General features: G+C 44.4%; 1 protein-coding gene across 2 annotated transcripts in view; it reads right to left on the bottom strand.

Moving 5' to 3' along the window:
- Fryl (FRY like transcription coactivator) overlaps nucleotides 1-24405 on the bottom strand; it is a 231706-nt gene that overhangs the window by 169665 nt on the left and 37636 nt on the right. The window contains exon 2 of one of the 2 annotated variants that reach the window (XM_041671629.1): nucleotides 23272-23447. In XM_041671629.1, coding sequence (XP_041527563.1) covers nucleotides 23272-23362 — 91 coding nt within the window. In that variant the 5' untranslated portion in view covers nucleotides 23363-23447. Of the gene's footprint in view, nucleotides 1-23271; nucleotides 23448-24405 lie in introns of those variants that run through there. The other variant, XM_041671631.1, reaches the window with a different exon arrangement.

The raw sequence follows: 24405 nt of genomic DNA, 5'->3' as shown, positions 1-24405 counted from the left end.
GGCTGCTGAGAGAAGAGAATTCTTTAGGAATTCGAACCCTGAGAGGCTCCTCTACACTTAGGCACAGTAAGTGGAGTCTCTGGGTTAAAAACAGAACACATGAGGTTGGGAAGGAAAACAAGGGGTGGAAGTGGGGAAGAAACTGGAGGCTAAGGGAAGGGGAAAGGTTTGATCAAACCACACTATATTTTTAAAAATCCCATTATATGCACACAAGAAATTCTCAAGCAATAAAATGGAATGGCACGTTGTTTACAAGAAAGTAAACTAGAGGTAATCACACCACTAAATGAAGCCATTCTCAGGCAGACAACTGCAGCATGCTTCCTTACATTTGTGGCTCCCAGGCTTTGTGTAGACACACAAAATTATATACATACAGATGGCATGAGAGCAGAGACAAAACTGTCCAGGGACAAAGAGAGCTAACAGGAGGGGGCAGGGAGGACAGAGAGATAGACAGAGATATGCTTGAAGTGCATTACATCCTTGAAAATTACCTTAAATGATCTGGTATAAAAACAGACATTTTTAGAATATTCGACCTTCTGTTCCTAGGAATAATGAAATATTGCAGTGGTCAAAGAACAAAACAAAGGACCAGTTAGAAGGGGGGGAAATGCTATATTCACAAGATGAAAAGATACAATTTAAAAAATAAAGCCGAAAACACTAGGCTAACACTGCCACTCACTGTGTGTTTTTAAGCACAAAGAGGAGAAGCCAAAATATTGAGAGTGACTTCCCCATTACAAAAAAGAACTTCACAATTAAAAGCCACGAACAGACCCTGAAGGAGAGACTCCGTCTTTATGACTGACTACACTCACTCGCTCATCCATAAATAAGGGTGGTAAAACCTCTCAGGGCTGCGGTGATTATTAAAAAACCACTGAAACAGTGCTTGATCTATGGCGGGGAGCTCAGCTTGTTTATCACAGATGCCATCAACAACAAAACCTGCAACAATTCTCCAATAAAGCAATAAATGAAAGTCTGTCAGAATTCCCACACTGGAGGCTAGAGGTGGCTAAAAGAAGTTGCTGCTCTTGCTGACACCAGAGTGTGGTTCCCAGCACCCACCTGGCAGCTCACAACCACCTCTAACTCCGGCTCAGGTGGTCTGATGCCCTCCTCTGGCCTCTGTGGGCACGGCATGCATGTGGTATGCATACATATATGAAGGCAAAACACTAGGAAATATACAAAATGAATCGGGAGATATTTTTAGAGGTTCTTATTTTATGTGTGAGTGTTTTGCCTACATGTTGTATGTGCACAACACACATGACTGGTGCCCAGAGAGGTCAGAAGAGTTAGGACCCTTGAACTGGGGTTATAGAAGGTTGTGAGCTGCCATGTTGGTGCTGGGAATCAAACCCAAACCCTCTGAAAACGAGAGCTCTGAACTGCTGGGCCATTTCTTCAGCCCCAAGATACATTTTTAAAGTTAAAAACCTATAGTTTAATAGTTTTGTGCTTCACAGTAATATCTGGGTTAACTCCGTTTAGTTTTTTTATACATTAAACATTTTAAACAGAATGCCCCTCTTCAATTTCGAGTGGTTACTGAATAATATTATCTCCACTTGTTCCTTTCTCTACTGTTCAGCTTTAAGCTCCGTTCTTCATGGCTGCATGCAATATTGCTATATCTTGATTGGCAGTTTGTGTGCAGAGTTTTAATTTTCCTCCTCAAAAGTGAGTCTTGAAACAGAACTGCTATCTCAAACGGTATGAAATGTACTTGGCTCTCCTCCCAGACTAACCTGTCTGTGATGCAGGCACACACTGGCTGCTCAAAAATGTTCATTTCTCCCCCTTTTTTTCCACTGTGTGCTATAAAGGCCTTAACCGCTGTCTTATACCTGGATCTTATTTTTTGGTACATGTACTTGTTGAAAATTTCTTGGCTACCATTTCAAAGATCTCGTTCTTCCCTGGCAAGACTGCTCAGTGGTAACACTCTTGCTGATAAGCCCAGCAACTTGAGTTCAATCTGCAGCACCCATGTGGTCAGGAGAGACCTGACTCCCACAGCTTGTCCTCTGCTCTCCACACACGCATGCATATGTGTGTGCAGGCATGTAACCCGAGGCAACGTAACAGAGATTAATATACCTCCTTCCCTTTAGATCCACTTCAGCAGCCCCCTCTCCACTTAAATGTCAGTCAGTGTTCCTGTGTTTCTGCAAATTCTCCAAAAAGACTGTGAGTCTACTCTATCGGCTAAAAGGGGGGAGTCCTTATTTGTTAGGACTCCATGATGAAATTTTGTTTTGTTTTGTTTCTCTGTCACACTGAAATATTTATGGATGGGGTGTTATGACATAGGACACACATCAAAATAATCAGGGGCCATGGACCAGAACGGTACAGAGGCCACAAGAGCTTGAGCTGAGGAGTGGGCACACCAGCACCCGTTCTCCATTTCCCCCTCTCCGTCTAATTTTTTTAACTACATTGTTTTGCTAAAGTAGATGTGATGATTCAAATAACGTCTATACAAACACTTCTACCAAGATCTTCAAAGGCAGGTAATTCAATGATTATAAATAGAACGAGACCAAAACTATTTAAGGCAAAGTCGAAACTGAAGTAAACCTCGACAGTTCCTAGAATCTCAGTGTGCTTGTCAGTAGCTCCCACAGATAACAACAGACTCCAAGGCCTTTTCCAAACCTCTGGCGTGCCATGCTGGCTCTCCAAGACAACCTCAGCATTTATATCATTCATATCCCGCCCTGCAGGAGCACAGTCACGTCTCTGTGTGTGCCCACGTGAACACTGGATAAGTCATTTTACTATGTAGCAGTATTAAATAATCCAAATTCTCTTGGTGCCTGAGTCCTATCTCGGTGGTGTCAAGCTAGGCACTCGCAGGGCCACAGTTTGCAACAACAAAGAGCTTTATTTAAGCACAGACAAGGCCAGCATTTAAAAGGGGGTGGAGTGCACCTCTGAGGAAATATCACCTGACTTGTGTACAGGAAGCATTTGACCTCCGAGTCAGGTAGCAAGGGTGAGGGAGGGACTAAGGAGCCTTTCTAAGGACAAAGAGAGCAAGAGCTAACACATCCCCACAAGGCGGTGGGAGGACAGGAACCAGGGAAGTTTCTCAAGCTCTTCGCCACAATTTTAAAAATATACCAAAAGTTTATTCACAGTTCTGTTTTCTTTAACAACCTACCTAGTATACATGCACACATGCAGAGGTACCTGGAGTACCCTACAGTATACTGTGATCGCCTCTCTAGAACACATGTGTACACGCGGAGGTACCTACAGTATACTGTGATCATATCTGAATTCTTTAGGGAAAAAAAAGATACTTCCATCATTCTCCATGAAAATAATTGTCTTCAGCTGGCAAGGAGCAGGGGCTGAGTGTCTTCCTATCCCTCGAGCCATGGACAGGTTACAGCGGATGGGGCTCAAGGAGCGGGTGTTCAGACACACTCCTGGGAGAATGACCTCGAAGGCTTCCTTCCTGCTATAAAACTCTGTGGTTCCGAGCTGTGGCTGCAGCCTGAGCTCCTCTAAAGGGTGCACTCACCAGTTTGCTTCCCACCGACACTGGCAAAGTTGCTCTCCTATAAATAGTCGCACATGAAAGAAACATGTGTTGAATTCAACTGTCAATACGCAAACTCTATGTGACTGCCAAGGTCTCGCTGCTGAAATACCAGGGGCCTCCATGCTGCCAGGTACAGATCAATCATTCTGGATTATCTGAAAACTCATCAACAAGCTCTAAATTTTTTTAAATATGTATTTTATGTATATATATATATATATATATATATATATATATATCATCTGGATGTGATACACACCCAGAAAAAACACCCATAAAGCAAATGTGTGTCCATAAGTGATATAAGAACAATTCATTTAACATTATTCTAAAGTTTACTCAAACTACCAGCGTTTAGTTTGGATGGTACTACTTTTTCTCTTGTTAGCTTAATGAAAATTAATTGTTTATGATTCTTTTTTAAAAGAAAATAAGCAAAGCTATAGGCCCAATACAAAAGGAAAACAACAGCAAATTTCAGTCCAGCGGTGACCAGCAGCAGTCCCCAGCCAAGCAGTTCTTAGCTGCAGTTTCCTCTACTTTTTGTTTTAAACACAATAGCTTGTTCAAAAACAAACAGAATTCTCAATGGCATCGTAGCTGTTCCTGTATACATTAACTTTCAATACTTCATTATGGTTTAATTTACATAGGGGCAAAATCTATTTAAAGGCTTTTGATTTTGATCCACAATCAAGTGTTTGATGAGAACAATGTGTAACTCCCTGTATTTTTATGATACTATAAAAACATGAACATAACACTTCCCACGATCTCCTGAAAATTACAATACAAACCCACCTTTCTATGACCCTGACATTTTAAATTAAATTACTTAGAAAATATCTATAATATTACCAAAAGAAAAAAAAAGGTTTCTCGTTTTCAGATGAAGATGTTTCTGCAGCATCCAAACATTGTTTCCTATGAGGGACAATTTTAAAACCCAGCTCCAGTTCCATCCCTCTCTAGATCTGAATTGCTCTTAGCATGAGGCCTACCTTAAAGGAACAGAAACCTGCCAGGGGTGCAGGTGAATCTCTGAGTTCAAGGACAACCTGATCTACAGAGTGAGTTCCAGGACAGCTAAGGCTATGTATGGGGAGGGAGGGGGGAAAGAGATCTTGTCTCAAAAACAAAGACTAAAGAAAAGTAGAAACTTTGCATTGCAGAAAAGGAAAAAAAAATAGGACTAATGTGGATGGTGAAGGAGGGTATCAAGGACTGTTAAAGGGAATAGGACTGGGAACATAGCTCAGCTGGCAGAGCACATGCCCACATTCACAGAGCCCCCGTTTGTGATCCCTAGGAACAAATAAGCAAGGCATGTTGTTGGTACTCACGTATAACCCGTCATAATAGAGGATGCTTGTTCATTTCCCTACCGCCCAGCAGCTCAGACCCAAAATACTCACACAGAAACTATATTATTTAAATCACTGCTTGGCCCATTAGCTCCAGCTTCTTATTGGCTAACTCTTACATCTTAATTTAACCCATTAATTTGTGTATCGTCACATGGCTGTGGCTTACCGGTAAAGTTCCAACGTCTGTCCCTGGCGGGGCTACAGGGCTTCTCCCTGACTCTGCCTCCTTTCTCCCAGCATTCAGTTTAGTCCCCCGCCCCCCCCCCCACCACACCACCTACCTAAATTCTGCCCTATCAACAGGCCAAGGCAGTTTCTTTATTCACCAATGGTATTCACAGCACACAGATGGGAATCCCACATCATAACCCAGCACTTGAGAGCTGGAGACAACAGGCTCAGGAATTCAAGATCATCCGTAACCATATCAAGGTCAACCAGGCTGCCTGAGAGCCTGTCTTTCTTTTCCCTCTTTTTTAAGGACATCTCTGAATCAGCTAATGTCATGGCATTTCCACCAGCCAGAAGCAGTATCTCATGTCATTAGCTATCCTACAGAACTCCTAGAATCTCCAACAATGGCATTTGAATAGTGGCACACGAGCCACCTTGAAGGGGTCTACATACAAAACAGAAGACAGACATTCATGTTTAGGTGCTCTGAAGTTATGAGTCCATCTGAGTTACAGTCATGTACAAAACAGATAGGCTTCAGTTGGTACGGAGGAGGGGGCAGCCCTCCCTGCTCAAAGACAAATTAGGAAAACAGTTTATAACTCCAACTGCTTTCTGCTTCTATGTAGAAAGCTAAGAAAGAGAGTAATTCTTTTTTTCTTCCTTTTAATATATTAGTATTAATTCCTTGAAAATTTCACAGATGCACACAATGTCTTCCCCCAGCTCCTCCCAGGTCCATCTCCCACTCCAAGTGGGATTCCTCAAAAGCCTTTTAAGTTACATACTCAGTAAACAGCACTACCTCACTGGAAGTCTCCCCAGCACGGCTCCCGGGGTGCCTGGCCCTACAGCCAGATGCTATCGCGTGCCCCCAGTTACATAACAGCTCTTGGCTCTGCCCTCTGAAGTGGCTATCTGCTACTGCCTCCTCCCCACATTCATGAAAGGAAGTATTGTGCTGGGTACCGATGGCCCAGCTGACGGTCCCTCTCTAAGAAATGTGTAAAAGATAACAAGGAATTTATTCAGATCAACATCCTCTATACAGAAAACAATACATTTCGAAGTTAGTAATAAAACATTCCAGATTGGTTTGGTCACTACAGATGACCATATAGAACAAACACGCCACGGAGCTTACTCCTCCTCTTACAGAGCACAACCAGCAGCCGAGACGGCCCCCAAACAGGAATCAGCAAGGCCCCTCCGACTCCACCCACAAACAGGCTCTCCACGGTGGTTATTTCTGGTCTAAGAAAACTACAAATATAGGAGGGGAGAATTCAGAGTTGGTTCGCTGCACCCCAAGAATGACACCCTAGAAATTCCAACCAATTAAGAACCCCTCAAGAACAACAAAACCAGCACCCATCACTGACAGCCAGCCACTAGGTAGGACTAGCTACAGCTGGTCCCCCACAGGCACGCCTTCATTATAATCCAACTAAACACAACCTGTGTGAGGTTCAGCTTCACAGACAGAGGAACTGAGAGCACCATCAATGAACCCTGAAATACCGAACATCTGGTCCTCTTAACACAATAAGCTACCACACGGAGGTGCATCCGATTAAGCATGCAAATACAACTGTGATTCCAATACATTCTTTTTTTTTAATTTTATTGTTTGTATTGAGCTATATATTCTCCACTCCCCTCCCTTCCTACCCCCATGATTCCCACACTCCCAATTTACTAGAGATTTTGTCTTTTTCTACTTCCTTTGTAGATTAGGTCCAATACATCCTTATGTGATCTAAACTTCAGAACTCTCAAAAGAGGATCATTAAACATAATTAACACATAATTTCTACTAAATATTTCATGAAATGAATTCATCGTAAGAAACTTAAAAAAAACATATTGTGACCAACAAATCAAAGATCAATTTTATATAACGTAGACTAACCCTAATCCTTTTTGGTGAGGTCTAATTATGCAAGTCCAGTAGTGAAGGGAAGTAACAGCCTCATTTCAGCCATGATTCTTAAAAATAATCTCCAGTCTAAAGCACAAACATCCTGAAGAAGGAGACTAACGCTTTTAAACAGTGTCGCTGGGCACAGCTGTGCACAGCTTCAAGGGTGGACCTGAAAAGGACGTGAAGGATCAACCGTCATACTGCGGTTTGTATGAAAATCTCTCCTGAGTATCCATGTGCCCCTTCTGCTTTACTCCAGCTCTGTTTTAAGAGCATACTTGGTCCTTGGCTCCGTCTCACAGAATTCAGAGTCACTGGAATAAGTACGGTCTCTGGACCAGCGTCACTATCTAGCTTATGTTGATCTTCTCTCGGGGTTTTAAGATAGCCAGAAATCACATTAAGACAAAATTAAACATTAACTGGAAGATGAACTAGAGCAGTGGTTCTCAACCTTCCTAATGATGCGGCCCTTTAACACAGTTCCTGACATTCTGTAAAAGTTCTGGTACTTTTATGAACCGTAACATAAATATCTGTGTTTCCCAATGGTCTCAGGTGACTTGTGAAAGGGCTGTTCAAGCCCCGCCCCCTGCAGAGGCACCAGGGCCCATGGGTATAAAACCACTGCATGCAGGGAAAGGCGATGTTGTTAAAGCCTTCTAGAAACTAAGCACCAAGAACCGAAGGTGGCATGGAAACCGCCCACCTGTCCATCAAGCCACGCCCTACAGACGACATGCAAATATGGATAGGATGGGGTCTGTAACCAGAGATGTGCCCTGATGGGTGTGGCTCACCCAGTTCTCAGACCCTTCTTAACCTCTTCATGGGAGGATCTTTCAAAACGGTACAGACGTGCTCGCTGAAAAGACAAAAGCTGTCTTTTAACACGCCAGGCTTCAGAACGCACATTGTCATTATATTAAAAACTAATTCTCATGTGGATATAAAATGGGGAGGGGGAGACTTGGAGAGGGGTCAAGTGAGACAGAGGCATTTCTCCCACCTTGGCAGGCTCCTTCAGCAGGGCTGCCAGTTACATGAGCCCCACGTGGAGGGCATGCAGTCTCTGACAACTTCACCTTCTAAGCCATTCACAGACCCATCAAACCAAGAGCGACACGGAATTTGCTGGTTTTGTAGACTCTCCACTTCATAGATAACTTCTTTACCACTCTCACTAAATATATTATTACTGGCAATCAGCAGCACAAGGTAATTTGTGTCTTACCTATGAATAGCTAAGGTTTGGAAATTATTTTTGAAAACTCTAAAATCCTATTCCCAGAAACTAAGTGTCAAATTCCTAATTTCAACTTAAGCAAGTTCATTTAAAAATTCCATTGCAATATTTGACCTTAATATAAGCAAGGCACTAACGTTAATATTGTTGAAATATTTAAAAATTGCAGTATGTCTTTTAGGCAATTTGCTTTTTAAATGGATTTAAAAGAATTGTGCTTTTGGGCATGGTGGCACATGACTTTAATCCCAGCACTTTGGAGACAAAGGCAGGCAGATCTTTTGAGTTTGAGGCCAGCCTGATCTATAGAGTGAGTTCTAGGACAGTTAGGGCTACACAGAGAAACCCTGTCTTGAAAATATAAATAAATAAAAAATAAATAAAATCAAAGCTTATGTTCTCCTACATTTCAGATCCCCCAAAATAAGTCACATATGGTAAAGATCCAAAATTTCATTATATAAAAATACTAAAAAACAAAAATCAGTTCTTTAATTCAACAGTTGGGCCAAAGACATAAGAAGATTAATATCTGAAAATTCTTCTATAAAATAAATCAGCAATTATCGCCCTCAACAAAAACCCATTTCCATTATGATTTCAGAACAGTGGTGTTGGCACAGAGGCGGAGCGGCGGCGGCCAGGCGCACAGAGGCGGAGCGGCGGCGGCCAGGCGCACAGAGGCGGAGCGGCGGCGGCCAGGCGCACAGAGGCGGAGCGGCGGCGGCCAGGCGCACAGAGGCGGAGCGGCGGCGGCCAGGCGCACAGAGGCGGAGCGGCGGCGGCCAGGCGCACAGAGGCGGAGCGGCGGCGGCCAGGCGCACAGAGGCGGAGCGGCGGCGGCCAGGCGCACAGAGGCGGAGCGGCGGCGGCCAGGCGCACAGAGGCGGAGCGGCGGCGGCCAGGCGCACAGAGGCGGAGCGGCGGCGGCCAGGCGCACAGAGGCGGAGCGGCGGCGGCCAGGCGCACAGAGGCGGAGCGGCGGCGGCCAGGCGCACAGAGGCGGAGCGGCGGCGGCCAGGCGCACAGAGGCGGAGCGGCGGCGGCCAGGCGCACAGAGGCGGAGCGGCGGCGGCCAGGCGCACAGAGGCGGAGCGGCGGCGGCCAGGCGCACAGAGGCGGAGCGGCGGCGGCCAGGCGCACAGAGGCGGAGCGGCGGCGGCCAGGCGCACAGAGGCGGAGCGGCGGCGGCCAGGCGCACAGAGGCGGAGCGGCGGCGGCCAGGCGCACAGAGGCGGAGCGGCGGCGGCCAGGCGCACAGAGGCGGAGCGGCGGCGGCCAGGCGCACAGAGGCGGAGCGGCGGCGGCCAGACGCGGCGGAGCGGCGGCGGCCAGACGCGGCGGAGCGGCGGCGGCCAGACGCGGCGGAGCGGCGGCGGCCAGACGCGGCGGAGCGGCGGCGGCCAGACGCGGCGGAGCGGCGGCGGCCAGACGCGGCGGAGCGGCGGCGGCCAGACGCGGCGGAGCGGCGGCGGCCAGACGCGGCGGAGCGGCGGCGGCCAGACGCGGCGGAGCAACACCGCATACAGGAAGAGGCTTTCGGGGACCGGCGCAGTGGCAGACCCAAGCGGCGGGAACAGGCGTGCAATAAGGAGAGCGGATCGCCCTACTACAATCGAATCAAAGAGGTAGGCCTTTAGTTGGCCAGGTCACTGGCACAAGGGGAGCCTGGTCCTGTCCTGAAGATCCTTCAGAGGGGTGAGAGGGTTCTTGGCCTGCAGCAGGAACCACGAAAGAGAGTGAGGGCATTTTGTAAGCAGAGCCCTTGGCCAGCAGGGAAACCTGATCCGGTTTTTAAAGGACCCATTGGATAGGATCAATAGGAGGAGATGGGCAGGCGCCAAGGCAAGAATTCTCCCAATAATCCGAAAAACAACATGAAAACATCAGAATCCAATGATCTTACAACAGAAGTATTTGAACAACCTAACACAGAAGAAATGGAAAAAATCGACTTTATGAAGATAATAGAGTCCCTTAAACAACATGTAAAAAATGCCCTTATAGAAATGGATGAGAAGTATAACAAAAAGTTTGAAGAAATGAGTAAATACGTACATGATACCCTGGGAAACCAAGAAAAAACCATCAAACAGGTAATGGAAACAGTTCAAGAATTGAAAACTGAAATGAAGGCAAAGAAGAAAATACAAACTGAGGACCAGCTGGATATGGAAAATCTAGGCCAACGAGCAGAGTCTACAGAAACAAGCATAACCAATAGAATACAAGAGCTAGAAGAAAGACTCTCAGATGCTGAGGACACCATAGAGAAAATAAATGAACAGATCAAAGAAAACAGCAAAGCCAACAAATTCTCAACACAAAACATTCAGGAACTATGGGACACAATAAAAAAACCAAACCTAAGAATAATAGGAATAGAAGAAGGAGAAGAGTCACAGCTCAAAGGCCCAGAAAATATTTTCAACAAAATTATGGAAGAAAACTTTCCCAACTTAAAGAAAGATATTCACTTAAATATTCAAGAAGCATACAGAACACCAAACAGACTGGATCAAAGAAAAACATCTCCTCGCCATATAATAATCAAAACACAAAATATACAGGTTAAAGAAAAAATATTAAGAGCTGCAAAAGAAAAAGGGCAAGTAACTTATAAAGGTAAACCGATCAGACTTACACCTGACTTCTCGATGGAAACTATGAAAGCCAGAAGGTCCTGGATAGAGGTTCTGCAGAAGCTAAGAGACCATGGATGCAAACCCAAACTACTATACCCAGCCAAGCTATCATTCATTATCAATGGAGAAAACAAAACATTCCAGGATAAGAACAAATTTAAACAATACGTAGCCACAAATCCAGCCCTACAGAAAGTAATAGAAGGAAAATCGCAACCCAAGGAATCCAACACTGCCAACACTGCCTACAATAACCCAGGCATCTAATGACCCTTCACGAGCACATCTCAAAGAAGGGAGACAATCTCTACTACCAAAAGCAATAAGAATAACCGGAGTAAACAACCACTGGTCATTAATATCACTTAATATTAATGGGCTCAATTCACCTATAAAAAGGCACAGGCTAAAAGATTGGATACGAAAACAGGATCCAACATTCTGCTGTTTGCAAGAAACACATCTCAACCACAAAGACAGGCACCTACTCAGAGTAAAGGGTTGGGAAAAGGTGTTTCAAGCAAATGGTCCTAAGAAAAAAGCAGGTGTGGCCATACTAATTTCTAACAAAACTGACTTCAAACTAAAATCAATCAGAAGAGACCGAGACGGTCACTTTATACTCATAACAGGAACAATTCATCAGGAGGAGGTCTCAATCCTGAATATATACGCCCCCAATATAAAAGCACCTACTTATGTAAAAGAAATATTACTAGAACTCAAGGCAGACATCAAACCACACACACTAGTAGTAGGAGACTTCAACACACCTCTCTCTCCAAGGGACAGGTCAATCAGACAGAAACCTAATAGAGAATTAAGAGAATTATTGGAGGTAATGAAGCAAATGGACTTAACAGACATCTATAGAACATTCCACCCAAATAGGAAAGAATATACCTTCTTCTCTGCAGCTCATGGAACCTTCTCAAAAATTGACCACATACTCGGAAACAAAGGAAACCTCCACAGATACAAAAAAATATCAGTGTCCACCTGTGTCTTATCAGATCATCACGGATTAAAATTAGAAGGCAACAACCACGCTGCCCCCAAAAAACCGACAAACTCATGGAAACTGAACAGTCAACTACTGAACCACACCTGGGTCAAGGAAGAAATCAAGAAAGAAATTAAAGTCTTCCTTGAATTTAATGAAAATAAAGGGACAACATACTCAAACCTATGGGACACAATGAAAGCAGTGCTAAGAGGAAAGTTCATAGCACTAAGTGCCCACTTAAAGAAAACGGAGAATGCATACATTGGGGACTTAACAACACACCTGAAAGCTCTAGAAAAAAAAGAAGCAGACGCGCCCAGGAGAAGTAGAAGACTGGAAATAATAAAACTGAGGGCTGAAATCAACAAAATAGAAACACAGAAAACAGTCCAAAGAATCAATGAAACAAAAAGCTGGTTCTTGGAGAAAATCAACAAGATCGACAAACCCCTATCCAAACTAATTAAACGACAGAGAGAGAACACGCAAATAAATAAGATCAGAAATGAAAAGGGGGACATAACCACAGACACAGAGGAAATTCAGAGAATCATTAGATCTTACTACAAAAGCCTGTATGCCACAAAACTGGAAAATACAAAAGAAATGGACATTTTTTTAAATAAGTACCACATACCAAAGCTAAACCAAGACCAGGTGAATGATCTAAATAGACCGGTTTCTCGCGAAGAATTAGAAATGGTTATCAAAAATCTCCCTTCGAAAAAAAGCCCAGGACCAGATGGTTTCAATGCAGAATTCTACCAGAACTTCCAAGAAGAACTAATACCTATACTCCTTAATGTATTTCACAATATAGAATCAGAAGAGTCATTGCCAAATTCCTTTTATGAAGCTACAGTTACCCTGATACCAAAACCACAAAAAGACCCAACCAAGAAAGAGAATTACAGACCGATCTCACTCATGAACATCGACGCAAAAATTTTCAATAAAATACTGGCAAACCGAATCCAAGAACACATAAGAAAAATTATCCATTATGATCAAGTAGGCTTCATCCCAGAGATGCAGGGCTGGTTCAACATACGCAAATCTATCAATGTAATCCACCATATAAATAAACTGAAAGAAAAAAACCATATGATCATTTCACTAGATGCTGAAAAAGCATTCGACAAAATTCAACACCCCTTTATGATAAAGGTCTTGGAGAGAATAGGGATACAAGGGTCCTACCTAAATATAATAAAAGCTATTTACAGCAAGCCAACAGCTAACATTAAATTAAACGGAGAAAAACTCAAAGCCATCCCACTTAAATCAGGAACACGACAAGGATGTCCACTCTCTCCATACCTCTTCAATATAGTGCTTGAAATTCTAGCAATAGCAATAAGACAACATAAGGAGATCAAGGGGATTCGTATTGGAAAGGAAGAAGTTAAGCTTTCGTTATTTGCAGATGATATGATAGTGTACATAAGCGACCCCAAAAATTCTACCAAAGAACTCCTACAGCTGATAAACAGCTTTAGTAATGTGGCAGGATACAAGATCAACTCCAAAAAATCAGTTGCCTTCCTATACACTAAGGATAAGGAAGCAGAGAGGGAAATCAGAGAAGCATCACCTTTCACGATAGCCACAAATAGCATAAAATACCTTGGGGTAACCCTGACCAAGGAAGTGAAAGATCTACTTGACAAGAACTATAAGTCTTTGAAGAAAGAAATTGAAGAAGACACCAGAAAATGGAAAGACCTCCCTTGCTCTTGGATTGGGAGGATCAACATAGTAAAAATGGCAATTCTACCAAAAGCAATCTATAGATTCAATGCAATCCCCATCAAAATCCCATCAAAATTCTTCACAGATCTGGAGAAGACAATAATCAACTTTATATGGAAAAACAAAAAACCCAGGATAGCCAAAACAATCTTATACAATAAAGGATTGTCTGGAGGCATTACCATCCCTGACTTCAAACTCTATTACAGAGCTACAGTATTGAAAACAGCTTGGTATTGGCATAAAAACAGAGAAGTCGACCAATGGAATCGAATAGAAGACCCTGACATTAACCCACAAACCTATGAACACCTGATCTTCGATAAAGGAGCTAAAAGTATACAATGGAAAAAAGAGAGCATCTTCAACAAATGGTGCTGGCAAAACTGGATGTCAATCTGTAGAAGAATGAAAATAGATCCATATCTATCACCATGCACAAAACTCAAATCCAAATGGATTAAAGACCTCAATATCAGTCCGAACACACTGAACCTGATAGAAGAGAAAGTGGGAAGTACTCTACAGCACATGGGCACAGGAGACCACTTCCTATGTATAACCCCAGCAGCACAGACACTAAGGGCATCATTGAATAAATGGGACTCCCTGAGGCTGAGAAGCTTCTGTAAAGCAAAGGACACTGTCACTAAGACAAAAAGACAACCCACTGACTGGGAGAAGATCTTCACCAACCCTGCTACTGACAAAGGTTTGATCTCCAAAATATATAAAGAACTCAAGAAACTAGACCGTAAAAGGCTAATCAACCCAATTATAAAGTGGGGCACTGATCTGAACAGAGAATTCTCAACAGAAGAACTTCAAATGGCCAAAAGACACTTAAGGTCATGCTCAACTTCCTTAGCGATCAGGGAAATGCAAATCAAGACAACTTTAAGATACCACCTTACACCTGTCAGAATGGCGAAAATAAAAAACACCAATGATAGCCTTTGCTGGAGAGGTTGTGGAGAAAGGGGTACACTCACTCATTGCTGGTGGGAATGCAAACTTGTGCAACCACTCTGGAAAGCAGTGTTTCGGTTTCTCAGGAAATTCGGGATCAACCTACCCCTGGATCCAACAATACCACTCTTGGGAATATACCCAAGAGAGGCCCTATCATACAACAAAAGTATATGCTCAACTATGTTCATGGCAGCATTGTTTGTAATAGCCAGAACCTGGAAACAACCTAGATGCCCTTCAACGGAAGAATGGATGAAGAAAGTATGGAATATATACATATTAGAGTATTACTCAGCAGTAAAAAACAAGGACTTCTTGAATTTTGCATACAAATGGATGGAAATAGAAAACACTATCCTGAGTGAGGTAAGCCAGACCCAAAAAGAGGAACATGGGATGTACTCACTCATATTTGGTTTCTAGCCATAAATAAAGGACATTGAGCCTACAATTCATGTTCCTAGAGAAGCTAAATAAGGTGAATCCAAAGACAAACACATAGGCATCCTCAGGAATATTAACCTTCATCAGGCGATGAAAGGAGACAGAGACAGAGACCCACACGGGAGCACCGGACAGAAATCTCAAGGTCCAAATCAGGAGCAGAAGGAGACGGAGCACGAGCAAGGAACTCAGGACCACGAGGGGTGCACCCACACACTAAGACAATGGGGATGTTCTATTGGGATCTCACCAAGGCCAGCTGGCCTAGGTCTGAAAAAACATGGGATAAATCCGGACTAGCTGAACATAGCGGACAATGAGGAATACTGAGAATTCAAGAACAATTGCAGTGGGTTTTTGATCCTACTGCACGTACTGGCTTTGTGGGAGCCTAGGCAGTTTGGATGCTCACCTTACGAGACCTGGATAGAGGTGGGCAGTCCTTGGGCTTCCCACAGGTCAGGGAACCCTGATTGCTCTTCGAGCAGATGAGGGAGGGGGAATTGATCGGGGGAGGGGGAGGGAAATGGGAAGCGGTTGTGGGGACGAGGCAGAAATCCTTAATAAATAAATAAATTAAAAAAAAAAATAAAATATAAAGTCTCTAAAAAAAAAAAAAAAAAGAACAGTGGTGTTCCCTGACAAAGCTGTGCACAGTGGCAGTTACAGAACACTAAGACACAACAACTCAACAGACGCGACAGCCTCGTGTAAAGGAAGAAAGGAAGAGAGAAGAAACTCAGAAGGATTTGTCTGTAATAATAAAGTCATCGTACAAGGTGTCTCTAACGAGCAAGCACACCATCTCCTCACAAATGAAACATGTCGACCAGCCCTGGTGTACAAACAATACCCGTGTGAGCATTAGGTAAATCAACCCTGTCAATAAGCAAATGATCACTTCTAACCAAAAAATCAGCCAGAAAGACGACCCTTCACATGATGTATGAGGGGGTGCACAGGTACCTTTAAATATACTCCACGGTCACAACTTTAGTGGCCATTCTCTGCCTCCGTGAAAACTGCACATTTAGTGTCCTAACTACCCTTTCCTCCAAGTCCCCAGGATGCTGCTGCTGCTGCCGCAGGAACACACTTCTGTCAAATCAGTGTGGAGAGTCGAGTGCTATCTGACGTGCGCTGAAGGGTAAAGATGGCTTCAAAAGGCAAGTCAGGCTTTTCTGCGGAATAAGGTCACTCACTTCCTGATGGTTCTGGTCAAGGTGCCGGAAGCACTGTATCTGACACCTGTCTCTTCTTAGAGATCCCCTGACTCCGGCTCCTAATCTCACACAACTCAACAAAATTCTCTTCAGTCCCATGAGCTCTGAAATGAAGAACATACAGTTCTTTCCACTACGAGTAAACCCAGGAGTGTTCCTAATATAACAAAGACTACGGTGAGTCTTGGAGTTGCCATTAGCAATAAAGGAAAACAGGATATGTAGGTCAAGACTAAATCTCACTGACAGGCTCTTAAACGGATTAGGGGAAGTTAGGTGTAAGCCTTCAGGAAACAGGAAAAAACAGGGTAGAAGTGTGTGGGCAGATGTGTCATGATGGAAAACCAGGCTGAGGAGAAGCTGAGGAGGGAAAACATGGCTGGCTTGGTTGCCCACAAGAAGGGAGCCTCAGGAATCTCAAAGACATAATACCTCATCCCCAGGTAAGACAACACTCCTCCCCAGTGAAGGGCTACCGGGGCTTGCTGAGAATCTAAGTATTAGATGAGCAGATCAGGTTTTCAGGGTCTCATGGAGGGCACCCTGGCCTTGCATCGCCTGACCCTCAAGTGCTGGAATTAATAAGAGATATATACTACTACACCCTGTACATGTGTTGCTGGACATCGAGCCCAGGAGACGTGCATGCCAGGCAAGCCCTCTCTCTACTAACGGGCTACCGCCCTAGCCATTAAATGATCTGCCATTTCTAAGTTGTTTCTTGAAGCTGATTGGATGTTAAAAGACTAAAACAGGGTGGAACTTTTTTTTCTAAATCTGACTAGCCTATAGAGTTCTTTTAGAGACCACAGACATAAGATACACGGAATAAGTTTAGCCGTGGAGCAGAACTAAGAATTGTCCACACTTGAACTAATAGGCACCATCACTCCTGTGTATATTACCACTGTCTTCGTACAGCTACTGGCCTACCTCTCTGTGCACGGCATCCCATGATGGCCCAAGTGGCTTCAGGGACCATGTGATTTTTCTCCACTATATTCTATTTTCACTTATTTTTAAGACAAAAGAAAAAAATCAATGTGTATTATAATCTCAAAAGTCAACTTAATGAGATCCAGAATCACCTGGCAAGTGAGAGGCCTGTGGGGGATCATCTTGATTAGGGGCATTAAAGAGGGGCGCCCCGCTCTTGTGGTATGGGATCTTAAACTGTGTAAGAGAAAATGAGGGAGAAGGACAGAGACAGAGAGAGAAGGGAGAGAGTAAGCACGGGCGTCGGGCACAATGTGACCAGCTGCTTTAAGCTTTTGCTGCCTCGACATCCCCACTATAATGGACTGTACCTTCAACTGTGAACCCACACGAACCCTTCCCTCCTTCATTTCCCAGGATCTCTGGGTTACTTTTCTCCTCGGTGCTATGACAAACATAGTTCATTCTCAGTGGGAGCTGACAGGCAGGCCTTCCTGGCATTTTTATAGCTAGGGAAATAGGGAGGGGGTGCTGTGGGACAATGGTCTTGTACTCTGTGAAGTTTTGTCACTTCTGCTGGTTTAATAAAATGATGATTGGCCAATAGCCAGGCAGGAAGTGTGGGTGGGATGACCAGAACTGGAGAATTCTGGGAAGAGGAAAGGTTGAGTCTACAGTTGTCACCCAGACACAGAGGATGCAAGATGAGAAGGCCTTACTGATAAAAGGTACCAAGCCATGTGACTAACACAGACAAGAATTGTGGGTTAATTTAAGATTTAAGAATTAGTTAATAGGAAAGCCTGAGCTAATAGGTTAACCAGTTTATAATTAATGTAGGCCTCTGTGTATTTCTTTGGGACTGAACATCTGTGGGACCAGGTGGGACATAAACATCTGTCATCATGGGGGGATATGGGTACTCAGGAAATGAGTAGGGTGTTCTGATACTCAGGAAGTGGGGAGAGGGGTGCTGGTGATCAGGAAATGGGGAGGGGGTGCTGGTGATCAGGAAATGGGGAGGGGGTGCTGGTGATCAGGAAATGGGGAGGGGGTGCTGGTGATCAGGAAATGGGAAGAGGGTGCTGGTGATCAGGAAATGGGGAGGGGGTGCTGGTGATCAGGAAATGGGAAGAGGGTGCTGGTGATCAGGAAATGGGGAGGGGGTGCTGGTGATCAGGAAATGGGGAGGGGGTGCTGGTGATCAGGAAATGGGGAGAGAGGATGCTGGTACTCAGCTCACTTTCTGCTTTTCTTCCTTTTTATTCAGTCTTGGACTTTGGGACATGAGATAGTGGCTCTGGTAAGTCTCCCCTCCTGCATTAACCCTATCTGGAAACACACTCAGACACTCAAGATGTGTGACATCCTTGATTTTAAATCCAGTCTAGCTACGGTCTAGGTAGGCAGCCCAGGCTCTCTTCAGATTGCATTCTCCCTTCGCCAGTCTTGGGCCTCAGTTTCTCGGGGGAGGAATATTTTTTCTTTGAACAAAGCCAATGAGACAACTCCTTCAAGCTAGCCAGGTGTCGTACATCTGCTTCAAGATCCACTCTGACTCAGCATCCTTCCCTATTGTTTCCGGTGACTACAAAATGCCACCAGGACTTCTTCATCATCAGGTTAAGCCTTGCGATCTCTCAAATCTCAGTTTAAATGATCATCAAATTGCAACCCATAACCTCTCCAATTTAATAATGCCCAGACCCCTGAATTCTCTCTTGACACGTTAACCACACATTCAGACCCGTGTTTAATATGGATTCCCCAAGGAGACGACTGCCCAAGGGCAGGGATTATGACTTACCACCTACTGCTGAGCCGCAGGACTTCAAACTTCTGCAGGTATTACTTACTGCATTCATTTTAAATAAAGCCGCAAAGGGCCTTCTCTTTCTCAACTAGGAAGATAGCCACCACACCAACAGCTGATAAAGGGGATGCTGGAATACTGGTTCCATGGACAAAGTCAAATTCTATCTGGGGAATGTTTGAAGAAATAGATGGAGTCTGGGCTATATAAGGGGAACTATCAAACATCAAATGATCAGAAAAATAAGTGGTTCCCCCAATGGAGAAGGGATAAAAAAAAAAAAATGAAGCAGGCAGAAAGTGGATTAGAGACTATCTCTGCTGTCAGGAGGAAACAAACGGTTGGTATTCCTTATAATAAAAGAGCTTATTAAAAAAAAAAAACACTAGAAACCCAAAATGGGGAGGGGCTAAGGGAATGGACAGTTACGAGGCAGAAATGCAAATGCAACTTTACAATACAGAAACCAATCTCATTCAAGAGGAGGAAGGTGGAAATTAACTTAGTAGAACCCCCAAAGGTTTGCAAACATATTTTATGACATAGTCGGGTATACCCAAACACCCACTGATGAGAACACTAAGTCTTAACTCTCAGGCTATATCTGGAAGAAGCTAATAAACCTGCACATTCACTTAGCCTCTGACTGCACAAACCCACTTCTAAGTACCGCCTGAAGTATGAAACAGTGAAATTAAAAGCAGCATGCGCGTGCTCACCGCAGTGTATTTCATATTAGCGAAAGATTAGGAACAACCCAATTCTGATACGTTCAGTGAGGTCTTCTGTGGCTGTAGAAAAGATAACCAACAAACTGGTAGAGAGTGATTTTCAGAATATGTCAAACAAAGGAAGGAAGGTATAGAGTACACTCAGTTTATATTAAAAAGAGAGAGAGGAACATAACCTGTGTTATGTGTTTTATCTTATTTATTTTGTGACTGGGGCCAGAAGAGGGCCGTGGATGCCCTGGAACTGGAGTTACAGGTTGTGGGCTAACTGCCACGGGTACCGGGAGCTGAACTGAAATCCCCTGAAAGAGCAGCAAGTACCCCTAACTGCTCAGCCATCTCTCCAGCCCCACCTCCTTATACTTAAACAAATCAACTGAAATTTTTAAATGGTTTTCTTAAAAGAGGAAAAAAATAGGAAGTAACTCCTTTCAATATACCTTGTTTTGTGGATGTTGTCTTTGGATCCACGAAACTATTATAGATGACTGCAAAATAACATCTTATAAGCTATTGTGTTTCTAAATAAGTATAGCCAGCTGCTGGCTTAACTACACAGAGGATTATTATGGTATGTCTGAGAGGCATGCCAATGGCTCCCACCTCCTGGTATTCACACCCATACACAAGCCCTTCTCTTCAACATGGAGTGGGTTTGGAGACTTTCCTGGGAAAACAGAATGCCAAAGAATGCCAGTGTTCACAGCAAAGCAGCCCATCCGCAACAAAAAGGCAACAACTCAGTCTCTGGAGTGCATTTCTTTTTAAAATGTGGGGTCCCAGCATAATGTATCCATCTGGCCTTTAAAAAAAAAATGATGGGCCGGGCGGTGGTGGCGCACGCCTTTAATCCCAGCACTCGGGAGGCAGAGGCAGGCGGATCTCTGGGAGTTCGAGGCCAGCCTGGTCTACAAGAGCTAGTTCCAGGACAGGAACCAAAAGCTACGGAGAAACCCTGTCTCGAAAAAAAAAAAAAATGATGGCCTGGACTACAGAGCCAGCTCCAGGACAGTCAGGGCTACGCAGAGAAACCCTGTCCGAAAAACAAAAAACAAAAACATGATATTCTGATGCATGCCGCACATAAATGACCTTAATAACATGCTGAGTGAAATAAACCAGCCATAGACAGCGAAATGCTGATATGACTCCGCACAGGAGGCCTTCAGACCCTGAACAGAAAGCAGCGCCATGGGGATGGACAAATGGAGAGTTACACTGAATGGATACTGTGAATCCATTCAATTCAACCAGCTCAACTGTGGAACAGGAAAAGGTTCTGAGGATGGAACAGGGCGATTAATGAGCAACAGTAAGAATGTGTCTTATGCCACTGAACACGTAAATACACTAAAGAGAAAGAAACAAAATTCTGACCAACAGCCAGGAAGGATTTAAATCCTGCCAAAAGTCACAAGGGTGAGCTGGGATGCACCACAGAAGTTTCTGTGACCCCCACCCCCAGTTGAAATGACTATGGCCCCAGAAAATATCATCACAGCAGTTTATGGGAATCTCTGGCTAGACGCACTCAACCAAGCTGCACCCCAAAGAAATAGACTGACACCAACTGTCAGAGAATGATGCTCACTGGGGTAAACTGGGACATTAGGGAAGACTCGGTTACAGAGCAACAGATAACTAACGCACCCGGTACTTTTGCTAAGCATTCTTCAGGGCATGTGCCCTACGTCCAGAAACAATTCACCAATTCCATCCCAGAGGACATGTGAAACAGTAAATAAAATGCCTACAAAAGGCATACAAAAGAATCCAGGGCAACTAGACTCCATCAGCTGGAGAAAGGACACACAAATGATGGCATTTCACACAATCAAACAGTAAACATGGATAAAAGAACTGTCATTCTGCACAACAGAGGGGAATCACACAGACACGCCAATCAATGGGGGGCTTCACAGACACCTGCAATGTTTGTTTGTTTCTCTCAATTGGGTTGTATTTGGTTGGTTAGTCTCCCATTGTAGCTATGTGTTCTGCTCAATCTTCCTCCTCTGCCCTTTCTGTCCACAGATACGCTCTGAGTAAACCTCACATACGAAAAGGCACACGCAGAGCCATGCACTAAAAGCAGCTGACATCACACCCCACTCTAAAGATGTTCGTGGATGTTTCTGCATGAATTCCAATCACCAGGACTGGAAGAAATCATGGAGAAACAAAGGCCAATCAAGTACACACCCCAAGTTCGTGGGTCTGTTACTCTGGACTGTCCGAGCGATTACACTGAGTCTATAAGGAAACTAATAAGATATTTTTAAGATCTGGGAATAGTGGGGGGAGAGCAGAATCAACTGACTTGGCTAACAACTGAGGGGACAAGGCCTGCACAGAGTGTGAGGAGTAATGCCCCGTAATCCAGGGACCCCAGTGGAAGAACAGCAGAAAGAGGAGGCGACCGTTACCGGTCCTCTTCCTCTACTTCCCAGTCACTTCCATTTACCATGCCTTTCTACCATCACGGTGCTGCCACCGGCAGAAAAGCCACGGAGCCATCTGACCATAGCCTGATGCCTCTGAAACGCGAGTCCAAAGAAATCTCTACTCTCCTTAAGTTGACTTGCTCAAATATTTTGTCATCGCAATGACAAACGACCAATGCAATTATTTTTATAAGTATCATTCACTAATATTAGGTATTATGTTATAGCAGTAAGGCAGTACAGAAAGACTGTTTTAAAGCTCCCAAAAAAAACCTGTTATTGCTACTTTTAGATGTAGTTCAGAAGAAATTACCAAAAATAACTATGGCAGATATAAAAAGAAAGAGCCTAGGAAAGGCAGTCCAAAGAGCAATCATTTCATGGTTCCCAGCATCCTCTGAAGAAGCAGGCACCAGCGTAACAACCCCCCCTTCTGTCCACAGGACCCACGTGATAGAAGGATAGAACCGACTCCCACAAGCTCCACCATGCTATGCTAGAGTGTGTAGGACCCAGCACGACAGCTCAATAGAAGCCTGGGTCTCAGTAGTTTTCCCTATGGCAATACCTGGTTGCAAGAAGAAAGACCACAAACTCAGACAACCCAGGCACTATCCAGGAACAGACCATCCAAAGGAAATTCCTAACATTCCAACCGTTGTAGATAGGATCACCTGCCAGCACACAACCATTGCTTTTCACCAGGACACCCCTCAACAAATGTCAGCCAATCAGGGGTCCTGAAGCTTAGAAATCTCTCACCCCTATCTCTGCTACTACAAAAACCCAATCCTAACTGAGTTTAGGGCTCTCCAATTATTTCAATACGTTAGACACAGGGAGAGACGAAGTTTGGAGTTTGCAAACTTGTATAATAAAGGCTGTTTGCTTTTACAAACAAGATCAGTCTCCTAGTTGGTTTTGGGGGGACTCTGTGATCTGGGCATAACACATGTACTCACCCACATGCAAAATAAACAAACTTCAATTTTTTTTTTTTAAAGTACACATCCTTACCACTTAGAAATGGACGTTGAGGCACAGGGTTTGTAGAAAAGACACCAAGCTTGGAAAGGATCCATCTAGAAGCTTTTTCAACCTGGAGCATGTACTTTACAGGCACTGAAGTGGGCACGCTGGGAAGCGGCAGCGGTGACTCTCCATGGGTGAAGCAGAGTGCAGAATGTCGAAGGCTGGAAGACAGGAACGGGAGAGGGTTAGTCCTAACAGTCAGGGCTAAACCGAAGTTCATGGCACTTCAGTTAGCAGCTGCCGTGGGACACGCTACTGAGAAAATAAGTATTGCAACTGACAACTTGGTCAAGATCGTGCTTGCAAAAAATAAGTAAATACTTAAAGAAACTGGGCAGTGGTGGCCCCCACCTTTAATCCCAGCAGGCGGGAGGCAGAGGCAGGAGGGAGGAACGAGTTTGAGGCCAGCTGGTCTACAGAGTGAGTTCCAGGACAGCCAGGGCTGTTAAACAGAGAAAAAACCTGTTGCAAAAAACAAACAAACAAACAAACAAACAAAAAAAACCTCAGGGTTAGGAATGTTGCTTAGTGGTAGAGCACTTGCCTAGCTGGCCTAAGGGGAAAAGCATCTCAAGGCTGGGCAGCGGTGGTGGTAGGCACCTTCAAATCCCAGCTCTCGGGAGGGAGAGGCGAGCAGCTCCCTATGAGTTCCAAGCCAGTCTAATCCCCACAGCCAGTTCCAGGCCAGCCAGGGCCTGTCTCTAAAACAAACAGTATTTCAGCTATCTATCTGGAGACACAGGACAATGCAAATTAACCTTCAAGGGCTCTAGCTTAAACGGTTCTTTTCCGCCGCTACCATCTTCTCAAGTATGTTACAATCTTAAAGGAAATGCCAGTCACGGCTACTTATTTCTTGAGGAAACGGGGTCAGAATAGTGTTTCTTTGGCTTAGAGACACAGACAGCGTCAGGGAACTTGGGACCTTTCTTCCTACACAGGGGCCCTGAGGGCACAGGTGCTCCCAGATGCTGGGAGTGGTGCCCTCCTCTCACAAGGTCTACAATTAACCAGTGACCTCGGAAATACCACCCTCCACTTACAACTGCTGCGCAGCAGAGAGACAGCTGGATAGCAAGATTAGGATGGGATCGTTTGTAAAAGTAAAGCAGAAAACAC

The sequence above is a fragment of the Microtus oregoni genome, unplaced genomic scaffold (genome assembly GCF_018167655.1).
Source record: "Microtus oregoni isolate MIOR12 unplaced genomic scaffold, Mior012 000021F_ref0000039, whole genome shotgun sequence".
NCBI classification, from domain to species: Eukaryota; Metazoa; Chordata; class Mammalia; order Rodentia; family Cricetidae; genus Microtus; species Microtus oregoni.
Note: the sequence above shows the minus strand (reverse complement) of the source record. Positions and strands in the feature narration are given on the sequence as shown.